The sequence below is a fragment of the Lepus europaeus genome, chromosome 14 (assembly GCF_033115175.1).
Source record: "Lepus europaeus isolate LE1 chromosome 14, mLepTim1.pri, whole genome shotgun sequence".
Lineage (NCBI taxonomy): Eukaryota > Metazoa > Chordata > Mammalia > Lagomorpha > Leporidae > Lepus > Lepus europaeus.
The window spans coordinates 62482126-62503778 of NC_084840.1; the positions used below are offsets into that span (position 1 = coordinate 62482126).

At 40.3% G+C, this 21653-nt stretch overlaps 1 protein-coding gene across 1 annotated transcript in view; it reads right to left on the reverse strand.

Moving 5' to 3' along the window:
• Positions 1–21653, reverse strand: part of AKT3 (AKT serine/threonine kinase 3) — a 309299-nt gene that overhangs the window by 279777 nt on the left and 7869 nt on the right. The window contains exon 2 of the mRNA XM_062210714.1: positions 17314–17471. Within this exon, the coding sequence (XP_062066698.1) occupies positions 17314–17359 (46 nt within the window). The 5' untranslated portion in view covers positions 17360–17471. The remainder of the gene's footprint in view (positions 1–17313; positions 17472–21653) is intronic.

Below are 21653 nucleotides of genomic sequence, written 5' to 3' on the forward strand. Positions count from 1 at the left end.
TATCAAACAGAAAGCAGAACTTACCTTACGTAGCTCAGGAGGGCCAATCAATGGCCACTTGCATTCAGAAGTGTTAAGTAACAAAATATGCTTTCTATATTTCAATTTTAGTTACCACAGTATCTGAGAGGAATGATTCATCAGAAAGAGTAGAACTGACTTTTCAAAGATTTATTTTTATTTGAAAGAACTACTGAGAGGGTGTGTGTGTGTGTGTGTGTGTGAGAGAGAGAGAGAGAGAGAGAGACAGACAGACAGACAGACAGACATATCTTCTATCCACCAGTTCATTCTTCAGATGGCTGCAACAGCCAGGGCTGAGCCACGCTGAAGCAAAGAGCCAGGAGCTTTTTCCAGGACTCCTACATGGGTAAAGGGGCCCAAGTACTTGGGCTATCTTCCACTGCTTTCCCAGGCACATTACCAGGGAGGTGAATCAGAAGTGGAGCAGAGCAGCCAGGACTTGAACCAGTGTCCATGTGGATGCCAGTGTCACAGGCAGTGGCCTTACCCACTGTACCACAGCACCGGCCTCAGTTTATCCTTTTTTTTTTTTTTCTTTTTTTGACAGGCAGAGTGGACAGTAGAGGGAGACAGAGAGAAAGGTCTTCCTTTTTGCCACTGGTTCACCCTCCAATGGCCACCGCGGTAGGCGCGCTGCGGGAGGCGCACCACGCTGTTCCGATGGCAGGAGCCAGGTGCTTCTCCTGGTCTCCCATGCAGGTGCAGGGCCCAAGGACTTGGGCCATCCTCCACTGCACTCCCTGGCCACAGCAGAGAGCTGGCCTGGAAGAGGGGCAACCGGGACAGGATCGGTGCCCCGACCAGGACTAGAACCCAGTGTGCCGCGCTGCAAGGCGGAGGATTAGCCTGTTGAGCCACAGTGCCGGCTTCAGTTTATCCATTTTTAAGTATGCCATTCAATGGTATTGTCACTCTATTGTGCTACCATTTATCACCATCCATTTCCACAACTTTTTTCATCTTGCAGAAGATGCCGGCATCACAGGTAGCAGCTTTACCTGCTACACCACAGCACGGGACCCAAAAAGATTCTTACAGGCTTGCAAAGTTAAGCTTCACTAACTCAAAAGTACTTTATAGTTCTAACAGTAAAACAAAAATTACCCTTAAAATGGGCATAAATCTTCCAGAACAAGGAACACTACACCCACATTCTCACAGTAACCTAAGTGTGCGTAACCTTATATACTAGTCCACTCTGAGACCACCAGCATACTGCCCACTCACCTTTGCCAAGAATACTGAGTTAGTTATACCAGTTCCCTACCCTCTTAGTTCTATCTGTTATATACAAAAGCTTGACAGATGTGCAATACAGTTACAGAATCCCAGATTTGCCCTCACCAAAATCCAATCATATACACGGACTGCTTTCCTAGCTGTGATCTATCCTGTGTTTGCTGCCTTGTCTACCCCAATTATAGTTCCTTGCCCTAAAATCTGTGACATACTGCTATCTGAACTTCTACAACTGCTATTTTCTCCCCATTCATAAATGAAATACTGATTAAGAGACTCCTATATTAAAAGTACTGGTGGATGCTATGTGAAAAACAAAAAGTTACATTAGATACACAGTTCCGGCTCTCAGAGAGTTTATAATGGAGAAAGAAAGTACTTATGTAATGACTAATCAGTAGAAAGCTTTAAGGATGATTAAAAAAAAAAAGTTGCAATATATACAGACCAGAGGAATCATTCTAACTTTGTAAGACTGTGATCTGGGAAAACACCGGTGTGATATTATAATTTGGCCTTGAAGCACACAGGAGATTTCTTCTGACAAAGACAGAGGGGGTGGGGGATATGCCAAGCAGAAAACTAGCATTACCTAAAACATGGAAGAAAACACAGTAGTAGGTACACTGTTATCACATCAGAAGATAATGATTACAGATATGCCAACAGGTAATTAAAGAAAGCTTCCCTATATCAAAGGATGTAGAAACCACGAAGATAGTTGTTTAGAGAGAGACAACTCAAGTTCAAGAGGTACAGCTTTTCAGCATTCCCCACTGGTTCACAGAGCAGTGAGTGATGTCACTCAAATAACATGAGGATTCAGCCAAATGGAAGCCACTCCCCATTTTCCACTCAGAGGGTTCTAAGTCTTCCTGCCTAACAGTTCCAAGCTTGAAATTCTACAAATGTGCCTGGGAAAAAGATTCAGCTATGTTTCCAGCTAAGTGATTGCAACTCAGCTGGTTTAAACTGTTAGTTTCCTACTCCTCATACATTTCGCATAAACTGTACAGCCACTCTTCATAAAATTCTACTCCTCATCACTTACTTTAGGCATTAGATTAGATAACAAGTAACAATACTGTGCATTATAAAGCAGAACCAAATTTTTGTATCTAAACATTAAAACATATACATTGGGGCTGGCACTATGGTAAAGCAGGTAAAGCTGCCACCTGCAGTGCCGGCATCCCATATGGGTGCTGGTTCCAGTCTCGGCTGCTTCACTTGTGATCTAGCTCTCTGCTATGGCCTGGAAAAGCAGTAGAAGATGGCCCAAGTCCTTGGGCCCCTGTACCCACATGGAAGACCTGGAAGAAGCTCCTGGCTCCTGGCTTTGGATCAGTGCAGCTCCCACTGTTGCGGCCATCTGGGGAGTGAACCAACAGATGGAAGACCTCTCTCTCTCTCTCTGTGCCTCTCTGTCTCTTGCCTTTCAAATAAATAAATCTTAAAAAAAAAAAAAAAAATATACACAGCAGATTCCCACTTCCACTGGTAGATTAACGCACCTATATATAGAAGTTCAAAACAAACAAAAACCAGCATTTGAAGGCAGCAGAAAACACCAAAAGCAGGGAGGAAGGGAATTAGAACCCTGGAAGAAGAAAGCTGCACTTTGTGAGATTTGCATGAATAAGGCTTTTTGCTTGAGGAGCCCTCCCAGTACTTGGGATTAGGGTGGAATGAGTGGAACTCCGTGAGGAAGTCACACTTGTATTAGCTAGAACAGTCAGATGCTGGATTTCAGAGGTGCTAAAATGGCTGGAAAGTGGAGGGTTATCAGAGAGATATGGAGAGAATATAAGCTCTGCCCAAATGGACTAACCTCTGAACTGTGGATGCATAGGAAAAATTCCTAGGAGCATGCAATAAAGAGTAAAATGTGGTAAAAAGGCAGAGTTCAACTGCTCTTTCCAACAAGGGAAATAAAATATAGAGTTTGAAAAGAATCAAAGTACCAGCTAGAATACAAACTAAGTCTTCTGAAGAAAACAGCAGCTTCAGAATCTTTATAACACATCATCATATGAACTGTATACACTGAAAACGATCAGACATGGACCAAAACAGGAAAGTATAATCTTAGGCAAAGAAAAACAGCAGTTAACAGAAGCCAACTCCTGGAAAATCCTACTGTTTGGATTAGCAGATCAGGACTGTAAACCTGCTATTATAAAAAAAAAAAAAAAATTCACAGACTCAGAAAAGTTAAAAGAACCAACTAGAAAACATTAATTGTGGTTTAACAGTCTAGAGATGGCAGATGAGCCAGTGAATTTAACAGATTACCAGGAATGATCCAGTCTGAAGAACTGAGAGAAAAAAGATGGAAAGAAATGAACAGAGCCTTACTTAGCTGCAGAACACTATCACCTGTTCTGCACAGGTGTTAACAGGAGTTTCCCCAAGCAGAGAAGATGACACAGCAAAAAACGTTCTGAAGAAATAATGGCCAATAATTTCTCAAGTTTGGTGAAAAACATGAATTTATTAATCAAAAAAGCTCAGTAAATCCCAAACAGGATAAATACAAAGAAAATAACATCCCAGCACATTATAGTCAAATGGCTGAAAATTGAAGACAGGAAAGTCTTCAATGTATCCAGAAAAGAATGACATACTATGTATAAACAGTAACACAAAGTTAACAACTTAAAATAGTGGCCTGAAGGAACATGAAAGGACATCCTTAAACAGATGAAAGAGGGGACGGTGCTTAGCGGGTAAAGCCGCTACCCATAGTGCCAACATCCCATATGGGAACCAGTTCAAGACCCAGCTGCTCCACTTCTGATCCAGCTCTCTGCTATGGCCTGGGCCCCTGCACCCCCACGGGAGGCCAGGAAGAAGCTCCTGGCTCCTGGCTTTGGATCAGCGCAGCTCCAGCCATTGCAGCCAAATGGGGAGTGAACCAGCGGATGGAAGACACCCCCCTCCCTTTCTGCCTCTCCTTCTCTCTCTGTGTAACTCAGTGCACAGGACTTTATTTCAAATAAATAAATCTTTAAAAAAAGAGAGATGAAAGAAACAAATCAAATCAGGACTCCGTATACAATGAAAAATCCTTCAAAAATGAAGATACAATGAAGACATTTTCAGATTAAAAAAACGAGTTATTAGTAACCAAAAGATATGCTCTAAAAGAAGTGCTAAGGAAACTTCTTCAAGCATAAAGAAAATATCAAGACAGAAACTGAAACCTATAGGCAGAAATTTTTTTTTTTTTTTTTGGACAGGCAGAGTTAGACAGTGAGAGAGAGAGACAGAGAGAGAGTTATAGACAGTGAGAGAGCGACAGAGAGAAAGGTCTTCCTTCCTTTGGTTCACTCCCCTAATGGCCGCTACGGCTGGTACTGCACCGATCTGAAGCCAGGAGCTGGGTGCTTCCTCCTGGTCTCCCATGCGGGTGCAGGGACCCAAGCACTTGGGCCATCCTCCACTGCCCTCCCAGGCCTCAGCAGAGAGCTGGACTGGAAAAGGAGCAACTGGGACAGAATCTGGCACCCCATCCGGGACTAGAACCTGGGGTGCCGGTGTCACAGGTGGAGGATTAGCCAAGTGAGCCAGGCGCCAGCCAGGAAGAAATTTTAAAACTGCAAATCAGCTTATATAAATATGAAAGATTAGAATGCTCATTGAACCCTATATATTTTGCTACAATATTTGAAATATTTTAAATAGAGACCAAAAAATATTTTTTTCCTGCTCTTTTCTAAGACATATAACTAAAATAAAAATCATGACACATTCATATTGTGGGACACCTAACATCGGTACATATGCAAACAACATTTGGGGTAGAAGTCAATATAACTCTAATACTACAAAGATCTTGTATTTTATCTGCAGTAAATATTAATGCTATTATCCACTGTGATCAATTAAGAATGTATATTATAATCCCCAGAGAAGTTTCTAAACCTCAGCACTACCAATATTAGAAACTGGAAACGTTTTTGTTATATGAGACCTGTGTACTGACAGTGCATTTAGCACTATTCCTGGCCTCCGTGCTCTAGATGCCAGTAACAATCCTAACCCACCATAAGGTGTCCGTTAAAAACACCTCCAGGGACAGCAGTTTGATGTAGCAGTTAACACACCCAGGTCCCATGGCCAGGTCTGAGTCCAGCTCCAGATTCCTGCTTCCTGCCTAATATGGATCTGGGAAAGTAGCAGGTGTTGGCTGAAGAAACTGTAACCCTGCCACCCACCTGGTAGACCCAGACTGAGTTCCTGACTCCTGGCCAGGGCCCAGCCTAGACCTAGCCACTGTAGGCATTCAGGGAGTAAACCAGTAGATAGGATCTCTGTCCCCCCCCCCCCCCCACTTTCTCTCTCTTCCTCTCTATTTCACACATACAATATCACTCCTTCACAAATTTAAAAAAAAAAAAAAAATTCTTAAAAAAAAAAAAAAAAGACTCCAGGGGCCAGTGTAGTGGGTTAGGCCACCTGCCTGCGATGCCAACATCCCATATAGGCACAGGTTCCAGTCCTTGCTGCTCCACTTCTGATCCAGCTCCCTGCTAAAGCAGCAGGGAAAGTTGTGGAAGATGGCCAAAGTGCTTTAGATCCTGCCACTCATTTGGGAGACCCAGATGGAACTTCTGGCTCCTGGCTTCAGCCTGATCCAGTCCCAACTGTTGTGGCCATCTGGGGAGTGAACCAGAAGAGCTCTCTTGTTCTGTCTCTACCTCTATGTAACTCTGCCTTTAAAATAAATGAGTAAATCTCAAGTCCTGCCTGCAGTTGCCTTGACAGGGCCAGACCAAACAAGTTCACAGCCTTACACAGCCCGCAGCTACCCTGCAACCACTGCAGAAGTAAGACAAGCTAAACTGACAACAGCGCCGTGTTCCTCAAAGTATTTCCCTTGGCCTGCATAAGGATGCTCTTCAAACTCTTTCCCCCTATTCACTCTATTCCCTGCACATAGAATTTTAATACACTAAGACATACTTTTATCTATTTATATAAAGCGGCCCATTAGAGAGCCACAGATTACTGAAATTTCTAAGCTTTTTCACACTCTTCTCTAAGAACAATTATTGTCCTTTGGGGTAAACACCAGCACAATTGTGAGAATACATAATACAGCGACAGAGGAACGTAAGTAGAATATTAACCCAAAAAAAAAAAAAAAAATCACTTAACCCAGAAGAAGGCCAGAAAGTACAAAAAGGATTCTTTTAAGAACAGAATTAATAGGGACCAGTGCTGTGGTATAGCAGGAAAAGCCACTGCCTGCAGTGCCAGCATCCCATACTGATGCTGGTTCGAGTCCAGGCTGCTCCACTTCCAACCCAGCTCTCTGCTATGGCCTGGGTGTTAGGAAAAGAGTTGCAGATTGGTGCCTCCCTACAGGGGCACCATAAATGCTAGGAAAAGAGGTACAGAATAGAGAGGAAGCAGTGTACAAATTTACCACCAGACCAAATTTATCCAGAGAAAATAAATTTGCAGAGATGGGTGACCAACTGCTGGCATGGACATGATGGAACATGTGGCAGAAGGCCCTGACCCGCAAAGGGCCAGGCCTTTTTATATTTCAGGAGGGCTAGGGAAGGGGGTGGGGGTAGGGGAAAGCAAGCAGAACTGAATTCCTGGAAATGGTCTTTCAGGTGACCATAGAGGGGTAGAGTATGAAGGCAATAGGGTATGAGACCCAATTGAGATTCACAGGCAAGGAATAAATTCTAATGTTTATCTATCTTTTGGGCAATGAGGAAGAATGACTGAGGCTTATGTTTTTTTTGCATCACTGGGAAAGCAGTGGAAGATGGCCCAAGTCTTTGGGCTCATGCACCTGCACAGGAGATCTGGAAGAAGCTCCTGGCTCCTGGCTCCTGGCACCAGATCAGCTCAGCTCCGGCCATCATGGCCATTTGGATAGTGAACCAGCAGATCGAAGACCACTCGCTCGCTCACTTGCTCTCTCTCTCTGCCTCTGCCTTTCTGTAACTCTTTCAAATAAAATTTTTTTAAAAAGAAATTTTAAAAAACAGAATAGAAAACAAGTAACAAATCAGCAGACTCAAATTCAACCATATCAACAATAATATTAAAAATAAATTCTTAAAAAATTTTAAAGTGTATTATCAACAAGGAAGGCTATAGTAGATATAAAATACGGGCCAGCATTGTGGCATAGCGGGTAAAGCTCACGCCTGCAATGCTGGCATCCCACATGAGGTTCAACTCCTGGTTGCTCCACTGCTAATCCAGCTCCTTTCTCATGGCCTGGGAAAAGCAACAGAAGATGTCCCAGGAGTTTGAGCCCCTGCTACCCATGTGGGAAACATGGATGAAGCCTCTGGCTCTTGGTTTCAGCCTGGTTCAGCCCTAGCCATTGTGTCCATCTAGGGAAAGAACCAACAGATGGAAGATCTCCCTCTGTCTGTAACTCATTCAAATAAATAAATAAATCTTTAAAAAAAAAAAAAGGCAGACATAAAATAGATTTAAAAGATAGTATATTTTTCAAGTCACGAGAAAATAGGAAAAAAGGATATATGGCACAGATAAATTCAATCATATCATGGATGTCACTCCCTCCCCTGCCCCATTAAAAGGTAAAGATCACCAAAAAGTTGGGGGTAGGGGAGCAAGACCTAAACATATGCTGCGCCTACAAGAGAGGCAGCTTAAATATAAAACACAGATAGGTTAAATGAAAAATTACTTTTGAAAAACATAAGATGCAAATGTGATTGGTAGGCATTTGCCACAGAGGTTAAGATGCATTTGGGATGCTCACATCCCATTCTGGAGTGCCTGAGTTCAAGTCCCAGCTTGACTCCCAATTCCAGCTGCCAATGAATGTGCACCTTGGGAGGCAGCAAGTAATAACAGCTCAAGTACTTGGATACCTGTTACCCACGTGGGAAACCTGGACTGAGTTCCTAGCTCCTGGCTCTAGCCTGGCCCAGCCCAAGCTGCTGTGGACACCTGGGTAGTGAATAAGCAGATGGGCGATCTCCCTCTCTCTCTGCCTTTCAAATAAACAAATGAAGACACTAGTACCAAATTCTATTTTTAAAAAATGCAAGCATTAATCATCTGAAAAGTTTATATTACTATCAGACACAGTTAATTTCAAGACAAACATTATTACCAGAGATGATGGACATACATCAATAGGCTAATCCTCCGCCTAGCAGTGCCGGCACACCGGGTTCTAGTCCTGGTTGGGGCGCCAGATTCTGTCCTGGTTTCCCCTCTTCCAGGCCAATTTCTGCTATAGCCCGGGAGTGCAGTGGAGGATGGCCCAAGTGCTTGGGCCTTGCACCTCATGGGAGACCAGGATAAGCACCTGGCTCCTGGCTTCGGATCAGAGCGGTGCGCCAGCCGCAGCAGCCATTGGAGGGTGAACCAACGGCAAAAGGAAGACCTTTCTCTCTGTCTGTCTCTCTCTCTCTCTCTCTGACTGACCACTCTGCCTATAGAAAAAAAAAAAAAGAAGAAGAAGAAGAAGAAGATATAGCAATTATAAATGTGACTGCATCCAGTAACAAGGATTCAAAATATGAAGAAAAAAAAAGAACTAAAAAGAGAAACAAATTCACAATCATACGTGGAGATTTTGACATCCACTCAGTAAGTGACAAAAATAGAAAATAAGTTAATAAGGATACAGAAGATAAACCAACATTAACCATCTTAACCAGTAATTCCAGTTATTTATATATATTTATACATATTCCAATTATTATATATATATCCACAACAGCAGAAAACTAAGATATGTCACACAGTGGGCCATACAAAATAAATCATAAAAAAGCTCACATAACTGAAATCTCAAGAGTATCTTCTACAATAACCACCAAATCAGGGTCGGCATTGTGGTGTAGCAGGTTAAGCCTCTACCTGTGATACCAGCATCCCATATGGGTGCTGATTAGAGACCCAGCTGCTCCACTTCCAATCCAATTCCCTGCTAATGAGCCTGGAAAAGCAGCAGAGGATGACCCAAGTCCTTGAGTCCCTGTACCCATATGGGAGACCCAGAAGAAACTCTGGGCTCCTGGTTTGAACCAGCCCGGCCCCAACCATTGTGGCCATTTAGGGTGTGGACCAGCGGATAGATTTCTCTCTCTATGTCACTCCTCCTCTCCCTGTAACTCTGCCTTTAAAATAAATTTAAAAAGTTATTCTTAAAAAGAAACCACCAAACAGAAAACAGAAATTAATGATTCTAAGATATCTGGAAGCCCATATAGTTGAAATTAAACAACACTCTTCTAAATACTCAGGATTCAAAGGGGAAAAAAAAAAGAAAGTTAGAAAACATTTTGCATTAAATGCTAATGAAAATACAATATATCAAAACTTGTAGGGGCAGGCGCTGTTATGTAGTGGGTAAAGCTGCTACCTTCAGTGCCGGCATTCCATATGGGTACCGGTTTGAGTCCCTGCTGCTCCACTTCCGAACCAGCTTTCTGATGTGGCAGTAGAAGATGGCCCAAGTCCTTGGGCCCCTGCAACTGTGTGGGAGACCCAGAAGAAGCTCCTGGCTCCTGGCTTCAGATTGGCCCAGCTCCAGCCGTTGCGGCCATTTGCGAAGTGAACCAGTGGATGGAAGACCTCTTTCTCTCTCTGCCTCTGCCTCTCTGTTAATTCTGCCTTTCAAATAGTAAAATAAATACATCTTTAAAAAATACTTGTAAGATACAGTTAAACAGAGCAGTAAGATAAATCCACATCCCTCATGGGTGCCAGTCCATGTCCTGGTTGTTCCAATTCAGCTCCCTGCTAATGGCCTGGGAAGAGCAACAAAAGATGGGCCAAGTGTTTAGGCCCCATACAGGAGATCTGGAGGAAGCTCTGGGCTCCTGGCTTCAGCCTAGCACATCCCTCACTGTTGTGGTCACCTGGGGAGTGAATCAGTGGAATGAAGATCTCTCCCTGTTTCTCCCTCTCTGTTTGTAACTCTTTCAAATAAATAGTTTTAAAAAAAAGTCTAAGGAGATATTACCAATAACTTTATGCCCAAAAGCTTAAACAACGTGGGCAAAATAGACAATCTTTAAAAAATACTATTTACCAAAACTAAAAGAAGATGAAATAGAAAATATGCAGAGACTCACATCTATTAAAGAAACCTTACATATTATCAATAATCTTCCCACAAAGAAAATTCAAACCCAGATGATTTCACTGGTGCATTTCACCAAATATTTAATTTAAAAAACAGAACCCATCTTAGCAAATTCCTTCAAACATGGAGGAGGAATGAAACTTCCCAACCTGTTTATGAAAATATAAATCAATATTTTGTGAATGCAAAAAAATCAGTTGTAAAATAATAGTAAATTAAAACTTGTAATATAATAAAAAATAACAACATAACCAAATAGGAATTCATTTCAGCAATGAAAGTAAATCACCATATTAACAGAATATAAGCAAATATCATGTGGTCATTTCAACAGATAAGTAAAATCTTTTGAGAAAATGATTAGTGGGGCTGGCACTGTAGCATAGCGGGTAAAGCCGCTGCCTGCAGTCATAGCATCCCATGTAGGCCTCAGTTTCAGTCCCAGCTGTTCTGCTTCTGATCCAGCTCCCTGCTAATGTGCCTAGGAAAGCAGTGGAAGATGGCCCAAGTGCTTGGGCCCCTGCACCCGCATGGGAGACCACAAAGAGGCACCTGGCTCCTGCCTTCAGATCAGCATAGTTCTGGCCTTTGTGGCCATTTAGGGGGAGAACCATGGATGGAAGACCTTTCTCTCTGTCTCTCTCACTGTCTGTAACTCTACCTGTCAAATAAATAAGTAAAAAATCTTTTAAAAAAAAATGTTGATTGGGAATAAGTGTCCACATACTAACAACTTACAGTTCAATAAGTAACTCTACAATGTACATAAATGCTTATCACCTGAGGGTTCTCTTGGTTAAGACTTTCAAAGCTAATATATTGAAATTATGATAAGGAAAACAAATTCCATATTTTTGTAAATCTCACAGTTTCAATACCATCAGAAAATAAATTTAATTTTCCCATGTTTATTCTCCATTTACAACTTCAACAGTCAAAGTGAGCTTCTCTAATCTACCATGTGGTTTACACAGCCACTACCACAGCTCTTTACTCTTTATGGAAAAAGCATGCTGCTGGGTAGTAAACAGGAAATCATACTGTCATCTTCTTTCTCCTTAATTGCTTTATAAGTTATTTCTATAGTCATTCTGTGAATAAAACATGAACAAAAAGAACACAAGTATGCACAAAGTAAATGAGAAGGAAAAAGTCTTTGCACTTAGATAAGCAGCCAAAAACAATTTTGTTTTCTGTAACTTGTTCAATTTCACTAGATCACAACAATCACACATTACAACATAACCTGGTTCACAATGTTTATGTTGCTAAAATATATTTTGATTGCTAAAATATATTTTGATTGGAGGAATAACTATCTTGTGAAACAACACACAGATAAAATTTCTCATTTGGAATTACTAGATTCCTAAACACTCTAGTTAATTTAAGTAAGTCATTTTGTACAATACAAACAGTGTTTAAAGAACAAAGTCTGTGGATACCCCCAAACTGGAAATTTTAAATACAAGACAAACTAGGAGAAAAAGTTATTGAAAAGTACAAACTGGTTATACAAACAGAACACAACAGAAATTTCAATTTATCAGATATTAATACAACAAAAGTGCACAAAATTAACACATATGCCGTATTTTCATCAATCAAATGCTTTTCATGATAAAATCAACTTAGATATGTATCAATTTCAAAATAGAAGCATTACGAATTGACTAATGATACTTTAAATTTTCACTTGATATCCACACTTACTACTATTTAGATTTCTATGAAACAGCATTACTGGGGCTAGATTTGAGGCATAGCAGGTTGAGCTATTATCTGGAACTCTCAACACCATCCCAGATATACATTGGTTCGAGTCCAAGTTACCCCACTTCCATTTCAGCTCCCTGGGAATGGCCTGGAAAAGCAGGTAAGATGGCCCAAGTCCTTGGTTCCCTGCACCCACATGGTTGACACAGAGGGAGTTCCAGGCTCCTGGCTTCAACATGGCCTAGCCCCGCCCATTGAGGCCATTTGAGGAGTGAACCTACAGATGGAAGTTCTGTCTCTTTCTCTGTAACTCTGACTTTCAAATAAATTAATATATCTTTAAAAAAAGTTACCAAGCAAATGAATTTTATAAATAACAATAAGTCTGGTTAATATTATTTCAATTCATCTAACTCTGTAATTTATCTTTTAATAACCAAAAAGTATCATTCAAATAATACTGAAAATCTGTAAGGGAATAAATTAAGAAAAGTAGAGGGTAAAAATCCAAAATTTGGTTGCACTAGCATTTCAACTACGCTTTTAAGAGAACAGTTAAATATATTGCCATCATAAATCCTTATTCAGTGAATCTATCTTATCAGAAACTTGAGAAAAATTGTAAAAAATAAGTACAGATATTACCAGTAAACCTAATCCTTTCATAATTACATGGGGAAACTTGGATCACAAAACGCTTGAAGAAAACTATCACCAACAAAAAAGAACCCTCATAAACAAGCTTTTTTCAAAGAGAAGAAAACAACTTAAAAAACAGTTAGGGCCTAAAGATTATGGGGCCAGCGATGTGGCATAGCGGGTAAAGCAGCTACCTGCAGTGCTGACATCCCACATGGGCACCAGTTCTATCCCCGGTTGCTCCACTTCCAATCCAGCTCTCTGCTATTGCCTCAGAAGGCAGTGGAAGATGGCCTAATTCCTTGGGCCCCTGCACCTGCGTGGGAGACCCAGAAGTAGCTCCTGGCTCCTGGCTTCAGATAGGCGCAGCTCTGGCCATTGCAGCCAGTTGGGGAGCGAACCAGCAGATGGAGGAACTCTCTCTCTCTCTCTCTCTCTCTCTCTCTCTCGCATGCCTCTCCTTCTCTCTCTGTGTAACTCATATAAATAATCTTTTAAAAAATTATATTATACCTACATGAGCAGATGACTATGAACTAGAAAAAGTACCCAAACATATAAATAACTGAAGTAAATAATAAGGGCTAATAGAAAAAATTAAATACATCTCCTAGAAAAAGAAAAAAAAAAAAAGACATGGAAAATGAGAAAAAAAAAAAAACGAACTTTAATACAGAAGCTCTAAATAAATAATTCTAAGGATAAAAAGGGGTCAACACAAAAAGAGAGCAAACACAGGTTACCTACAAGAAATGAACACCAAGCCTCTCAGCAATAAAACTGGTTACTAAACAGTAATGTAACACAACCTTGGAAATTTTGAAGGAAAATTATTTTAAACTTGAATTCTATACCCCACCGAGGTCTGCTTTTATGTGCCTGGTGTAAAACATTATGCTGACAAGCACCCACACACGTTACTCCTGGGGAGAAAAATCGATTCAGGAGGTACTCTAGAAACTGTAAAGGGGCCGGCGTGGTGGCGTAGCAGGTTAAGCCGCCACCTGCAATGCCAGCATCCCATATGGACACCAGTTTCAATCCAGGCTGCTCCACTTCCAATCCAGCTCTCTGCTATGGCCTGGGAAAGAAGAAGATGGCCCAAGTCCTTGGGCTCCTGCACCCCGAGTGGGAGATCCGGAAGAAGCTCCTGGCTCCTGGCTTCAGAACCGTACAGCCCTGGCTATTGTGACCAATTGTGAACCAACGGATGGAAGATTCTCTCTCTCTCTCTCTCTCTCTCTCTCTCTCTCTCTCTCTCTCCTTCCCTCCCCCTACTTCTCTCCTTCTCTAACTTTTTCAAATAAATAAATAAATCATTAAAAAAAAAAGAAATTATAAAGTAAATCCAAAACAAAAGGAGGAAAGACACAGATCTAAGAAAGCACAGAAGTTGTCCAAGAATTAACTAACATTGGCTAAGCATCAGATCCAGCAATTCAGTTCATATTAAAACTGCAAAAAATGGTACGATTAAAAAGCTGAATAGTCAAGTAATACAATAAAGTTAGGCACTCTCCTTCCAACACAGGAAAAATATGGCAAGTAGAAGTCAAACTAAAATATGGCATGATCTTAAGTTCCAGTGGAATACAAGAGAACCATCTGTCCTCTACTTTGCTTTGGCAAAATTATTTATATTTATATTGACCATTTTCAGATCAACAATAACTATTACAAACCCTGACACTATAAATGTTACAGCTGACATAAATTGGGAAGAGAACTACAGGGAGTTCAAGGGAAAGAAAGTGAGGGGTACTAATTATTCACAACTTACAAAGCTGCTTGTTTAGAGACAATGTCTAAATATTTTCTAATGTTAATGTTCCAACAGCCTGAAGTTTAACTATAAAAGCAGGGGGTTAAGGGGTGAGGGAGGCAGAAGAGGTATTAAAAGTTAAATTCTTCATTTTTCACAGTGGGAAAGCATTAGATTACTTAGGATAGTTAATCACAAATAAACTTCAGCATATTATGTATTGAGATAACGAACAGCAGAATAATAGAAAAGGTCTAAAATTAGTACCTTTGAGGAAAAAAAATAGTAAGTAGGGGATAAATATTTTTACTTTTCATTTTGTAATCTGTTTCACTGAGTACTATTCACACTCTTATGTTTACATGACTATTACTTTCTTTTTTTTATTTAATCAGAATATATTTTATACATTTGTTGAAATGTCACAATGTACTCAATATACATGTCATTATTGATAAAAATATTAACAATTTAAGCACTTTTTAAATTTATTTAAATATTTAACTTTTTTTGTGTGTGAATTATTATCCTGATTTTATTAGACACAAATACTGATATTTCGACAGAGATAGAGATCTTCCATACTCTGAAAATCAGAAACTACAGAATTGGGCTAAGATCATACAATTCTTATGTAATGCAGTCAGAATTCAGACCTACGTCAGTCTCTTTCTAAAACTGTCTTGCCCTCATGAGTCTACAATCTATAGAAAATTTTTAAAAGAAAAAGAAAACTTCTGTGTTCCTGAAACTCAAGTAATTGAAAAAAGTTGCTGAATTGGGTTGACATTCAGTGCTCAGGATGAGACTACTACTTTCAAAATAAACACAAACTCATTAAAATCCACGGTCCCTTACTAGTTTAAGAAAAACACTTGAGAAATTTTTATCCAATTTTTTCTTGTGTATATTGCATGGACTGAAGACTAATCTTCTGTTACAGAATTTCAGACAAGATACAATTAATTAAACAGACTAAGGGCCCACCCCAAACCCTTCTTAAACATGTAAAGATAGCAATATGCTGTATTTGTGTCACAAACTATCAAAATATAGCCACATCCATTATCTCATTTAATCTGCTGAATAACCTTGTGAGAGCAGACTTCAGCAGTTAGTAAAGTAAAACTCCAGAAAGCTTATTTAAATGGCTTGTCATCCCCCAAAAGACACAGTAGGAAAAATTACATATAATAAGCAAGCTTAAAAAGATAATAACAATAAAAAGAACCACTTTCACAAGCACTGAAATCTGAAAATGGTTTCCAAATTTTTGAGAATATAAAAGAAATAAAACAATATAAATGGTTCACCACTGTGGAAAAATTTTGGTAGTTTTTAAGAGTTAAACACGTACTTCTTAAAATTTAAACATACACCTACTATACAACCCAACAATCTCAATCCTAGGTTATTTTATTCAAGACAAAAAAAAATCATACAAAGTCATATACCAGTAGTCAAAAACTAGGGACAGCTGAAATGTCCATCAGCTATTAGATAAATCATGATCTATACACACCATAAAATACTACTCAGCAATAAAAAGGAACTAATGGTTCATGCAACAACATGAATGAGTCTTCAAACTATTAATCCATGTTAAAGAAACCAAATGAAAAAGACTACATGTTGCATGACACCACTGGTATAAAAATCTATCAAAGTAAAACAGAGAAACAGAAAACAGAGCAGTGGTTGCCAGGATTGAGGGAGGAGGACTGGACTACAAAGGGGCATGAAGGAACTTCCTGAGGAGATGGAAATGTTCCCTATCATGATTAGAATTGTCTATTACACCACTGTACATGTTAGGAAAACTCATCAAATTGTAACTTAAAATTGTCTAACATTATTGTATGTAAATTTCAATTCAAAATGGCTGATGTAAACACTCAATAAATGGATAATCACACTTAAAACTAACAGCTTTTCAGAATACATATTACCTACAGACCTTCAAAGAATGTTAAAATCAGTATTTAAGACAAAACTTTCACCCGGAAAATATATATACAGGAATGAAAAAGTCCTGAAAATGGAACAGTCCTCTTCCTACTCAACTTGTCCATGAGGGTAAATATCGGTTGCCTAGCAACCAGTCTACACTCTAGCTTTCTAATAAACACACTGACCACACAAGCAGGTGATCTCACAAATGATAAGCTAAGCTTTACACTGAAGAGTTCTTCCTTTATTAACAACAAAGAAAGCATGTGCTTATCTAAAGTAGAGTAAACAATACTAAAAGTAAATAATAAAAAATTAAAATATGAAAGTAAACATAAACATACACAAAAATCCTTGTCTTAATTTGGCCTTTTACTTCAGAACTCTACTTACCTAATTTATGAAGCTGTTTTGTCCATGGATTTGTAGGGTAAACACTTCCCCCTTTACTACTTTAAACCCTTTTCCTGCCATGATCCAAATTAGCTTAAATGGATATGTTATCTATATATTTAAATTATCTTAAATGCACATAGAATAGAACTTTTCTAGACATTATTCTAAAGGATGTCTCCAGACTGTAAAATCTATGAATACCACAGAAAAATGTAACACTAACTTTCTATAACATGTATGCACACAACATATCACAAAGTCAAACCTAACTTTCTAACTCAAAATCAAGAATTACTAAGAAATTCCCTAAATAACGAGCAAATTCCTAACACATTAATTCAATATAATTTCTCACTTAGAAGACATAGCACATCATGGTTTACTTTAACAGCATCAGCAAAAAGATCAGCTTACAAGAGACCACTCACTGTTCAGCAAGCTTACCAACCATATTATTTTTGGTTTGTTGAGCACTTACCCCTCTTCTGAACCCAACCTTCTTTCACAATGGTAACATCGCTCATGATGGCTCCCTCTGAGCCCCCACCTTGCAGAAATGGTACTCTGTGATAGCAGCTTCAGGGTCTGGAGTCTGCTGCTGCTGCTGCCCTTCCCACTCTCCAGTGATGACTCAGCCTGGAAGGAAGTATTGAAGAAAGAATTTCTTTTTTTCCATTCTTGCAACTCACATAGCAATAACAAACAACTAATTCTTTGTAAATGTCTTCAACCGGCCTGACCTCGCATAAAAGTCTAGCTCTTCAAACTAGGGAACTTATTTTGAATGCACTTCCTTAGTCTTGTGACAGATTTCAAATGACAGAACAACTTTTAACCTAAGAGGTTGCAACAAAATATGTCTTAAGAAAACCACTGTCGCACCAACACAAGTAACACAGGAAAATCATTCCATAGTGTGTGTGTTTAAGGTGACGAGGGAAGAGAATGAAACTTAAGTGAACTAAATCCCTGCAATTTCAAACACTGTTATGGCAGAGCAATTCTAACTATTTGTAACTACTGTACTTACAAAACAGGTGCCAAGAAATGGATGTGTATTCTTACTCTGCGTGTTCCAAGAAATATTTTAGGTAGATCACAACAAGTACATAATATAAAATCAGCTATTTTCAAAAGTAGACAAAGAAAGTGATACAAAGAGAATATGAAAGTGGAAAAATTGCTGAGTATTCAAGATGTACCAGGAACTGCTACAGTTCCTTACACTTATTTTCCTCAGGTAATCTTCACACCAATCCTATTAGGGTACTGTTAAATCCATTTCAAAAATGGGGAAACTGAGGGGTGTTCACAGAGATTAAGCAGTTTGCCCGACTGCAACAGCTAATAAATGATGGAGTCAAGATCTGAACCCAGGCTGCCTGACTCCTGAGCGCACATTCTTAGTTCCAAAACTACACTGCCTTAAGATAAAAAAGAAGCCAGAGCAAAAAGTCTATCTATTTGTGAAAGATAAGCCACAAATCAGGCATGAAGTTTTCAGGAAGACAATCCAAATGAAGAAACACAATAGTTTTCCCTATTTACAGCACCCATAAATTTAAAAAAAAGTTGGACTCAGATGGACTATAATACTTCCTGGGACAAAAATCAGAACTAGACAGCCCATGAGTCTCCACAAAATACCTCATAGTGTAATCGGCAAAATCCTCAAAATCGGCCTCATATATGGCAGCTGGGCTTTATAAGGCTATTGCTGTCCCTTTTTACCTAAAAAGGAAAATGTTAGCTAAATTAAGTAAAAGCATTTCCACAGAAAGGGACCAAAAATGTGGTCCAGGTATACCATGTTTCATGGTCCAGGAACACAGGCATAATTTTTGGAAAACCAGAAAAATGAACAGCTGAACTAAACAACCATACTACTTTTAAATTAGGCAGAGCAGTAAGTTCAAGGTTAAACTCCCTCCTTAGTACTAAACCAGATTATATGTCTTTCTCAAATGCAAATTAAGTGCAGGGCCTCATCATTCAGCAGTCAGGAATCAAGACTAAACACCCTCTAAGCTGTCTCAATAGCCTGACAAGGCTGTGTGGCTGAACAGAAGACCATCCCCTTGAAGTGCCAAAGGGCCAAGGGCAGTACCTGCACAGTTAAGAACAAGACTACTCAAAGTCATCACTGAGGAGTCTGTGGCTACAGAGAATCAAAAAGGCATATTAGAATCTAGGCTTATCCTCCCAAACTATGTTTATCTGAATACTCAACTAGAGACATTCTGGGACTAGAATAAGGAAAAGAAAAACAAGTCAAATAAAGCCTAGAGTCTACAAGCCATGTCCTCCGAAAACATCACTACTAACACTTTAATGGCTCTGAAAAACAGGTAAAACTTGGTTTACCAGGGCCAGCACTGTGGCAGAGTAGGCTAAGCCTCCACCTGCAGCACCAACCTGTTTGAGTCGCAGCTGCTCCACTTCCAATCCAGCTCTCTGCTATGGCCCAGGTGCCTAGGCCCTGCACCCACGAGGGAGACCCGCAAGAAGCTCCTAGCTCCTGGCTTTGGATCGGCCCAGCTCCGGCCAGTGTGGCCATTTGGGGAGTGAACCAGTGAAAGACCTCTCTCTCTCCCTCTGTGTGTAGCTCTGCCTCTCAAATAAATAATCTTAAAAAAAAAAAAAAAAAAAAAAAAAACACTTAATTTACCTCAGCAAAGACTAAACTTATTACTACCATAGAAAATGGTTATATAACACAAGACAAGATCCATTTCACTATTAAAAATGGGCAAAAGCTCTCCTCCCAGGCCAACTAGGTAATGGAAGTCAACAGGGTGCCTTCCCAAGGAGGTTCACACCTTCCTTATGACGTACCCCATGTGAAGAGATAGGTAGGTCTAGGTCTCATAACTGGCAAGGCCTTAAAGCCCACCTGATTGTTATCAGGCCCCTTCTGTCAGGTTCTATTTGCCTCTCAATTTTCCAATTCAAGTTTCTCAATTTTCTTATTCATGTTTAGACAGCAGCTTTCTTAGGTCCTCTTTGTTCTAGATCCTGTCTAGCCCACTTGGGGCCTCATTCCTTTATAATCATAGCCTTGGGGCCAGCGCTGTGGCTCACTTGGCTAATCCTCGGCCTGAGGCACCGGCATCCCATATGGGTGCTGGTTCTATTCCCAGTTGCTCCTCTTCCAGTTCAGCTCTCTGCTGTGGCCCGGGAGGGCAGTAAAAGATGGCCCAAGTCCTTGGGCCCCTGCACCCACATGGGAGACGGGGAAGAAGCACCTGGCTCTTGGCTTCGGATCAGCACAGCTCCAGCCATTGCGGCCATTTGGGGAGTGAAACAACGAAAGAAAGACATTTCTCTCTGTCTCTGTCTCTGTCTCTCATTATCTGTAACTCTACCTGTCAAATAAATAAAAATAAAATCTTAAAATCATAGCCTCTACTCATACATCAATGGCTCTACTCCTGACCTGTGTGTATTGATGGTCCTCTCCCCCACTTAATGTGTATGATTGTTCAGAATTTTCTCCAGACAAACCCCTCTACCTACAAAAGATGAATGGCCTTTCTCCTAGTCTTGGCTATGATCAGCTTTAAACCACACCCATCAACAGTCTTCACAAGAGTCCAGAGACCCCCCTCATTTCCTCTCCTCTATGAAATCCTCTCATTCATTAATGCCACTCTTAGGATCATTGGTTGCTATTGTCACCCTGTCTTTCATACTACAGTGTCTGTTGAAGTGTTTACAGGAGTTGATAATGGAATGAACCAAGGCCTTCACCAACCAGGCAGTCAACCAAATGCTGCTACAGGGACATACTCGGCTCCCCACCCAGGAGACAGCAGCTTGAGACGTCACCCCACACCAGCACAAAGTACCTTGTGTCCCCATGTCAGCAGGAAGTAGCTCTAAAGACAGATCGTAATCCCTCTACCCATCCTGGACTTCTGGGATAATGTAACCCCAACAGAACTCTTGTTTTATAAAATACAAGACAAAAATGTTAGTAAAATGACGCAGTCTTATCTATGGCGTGATCTACTCCCTGGACACCATCCTAGGCTCTAGCCCCCAGCGCCATTGCTGGACGCCAGGTGACCCCATGGCCCAACCACCAGTGTCAGCTCCACCCCCACCCTAATGGGATTCGCTGTTGCTACTTCCCTGCCCACTCCCGGGCAAAGGTTTAACAAGACCTGATTCTAAACACATGGCTCTCCCTCACGCTCTTATGCTCTGTTTTTCTTCTTCGCCCCTTCCCTCCAGTCTGTGGAGTTTCAACCAATAAACCCTTTCCCTTTAGAAAAAAAAAAAAAATGGGCAAAACAAAAAAAAAATCTCTGGTAAAGAATCCTATCATTTTCATCTGACTGATATAACATCCTAAAGAACTCAACGTGGTCAACTGGCTATACAATACAGAAATGGCCAAGGTGAAAGTATTAATTTCTTAACAGTACATAAACGATCGTAAGTTCAATATTGGGAGCACTCATGCAAAATGTCTTTACAGAGCTGCACTGTAGCCATTCTCTTCAGTGGTACATGCAGCAAAAGGCCTAACATCTTTATGGTCATTCTTGGTTTCAGACTATAAACCTAATATAACCTGGGTAAAGCCAATTAACAATTAATCATAACAATATACACACAATAAACACACACAAATCACATGCTCACCTATTAAAACGATCTATACTATAATATCTCCATAAAGAAATTATAGAAGGGCAGGCACTGTGATACAGCAGGTTAAGATGCTGATTACAATGCCTGCATCCTATATCAGACAGAGTGCCTGTCTTGCCTCAGCTTCCTGCTAATGCGCCTGGAAGGTAGGTAATACCT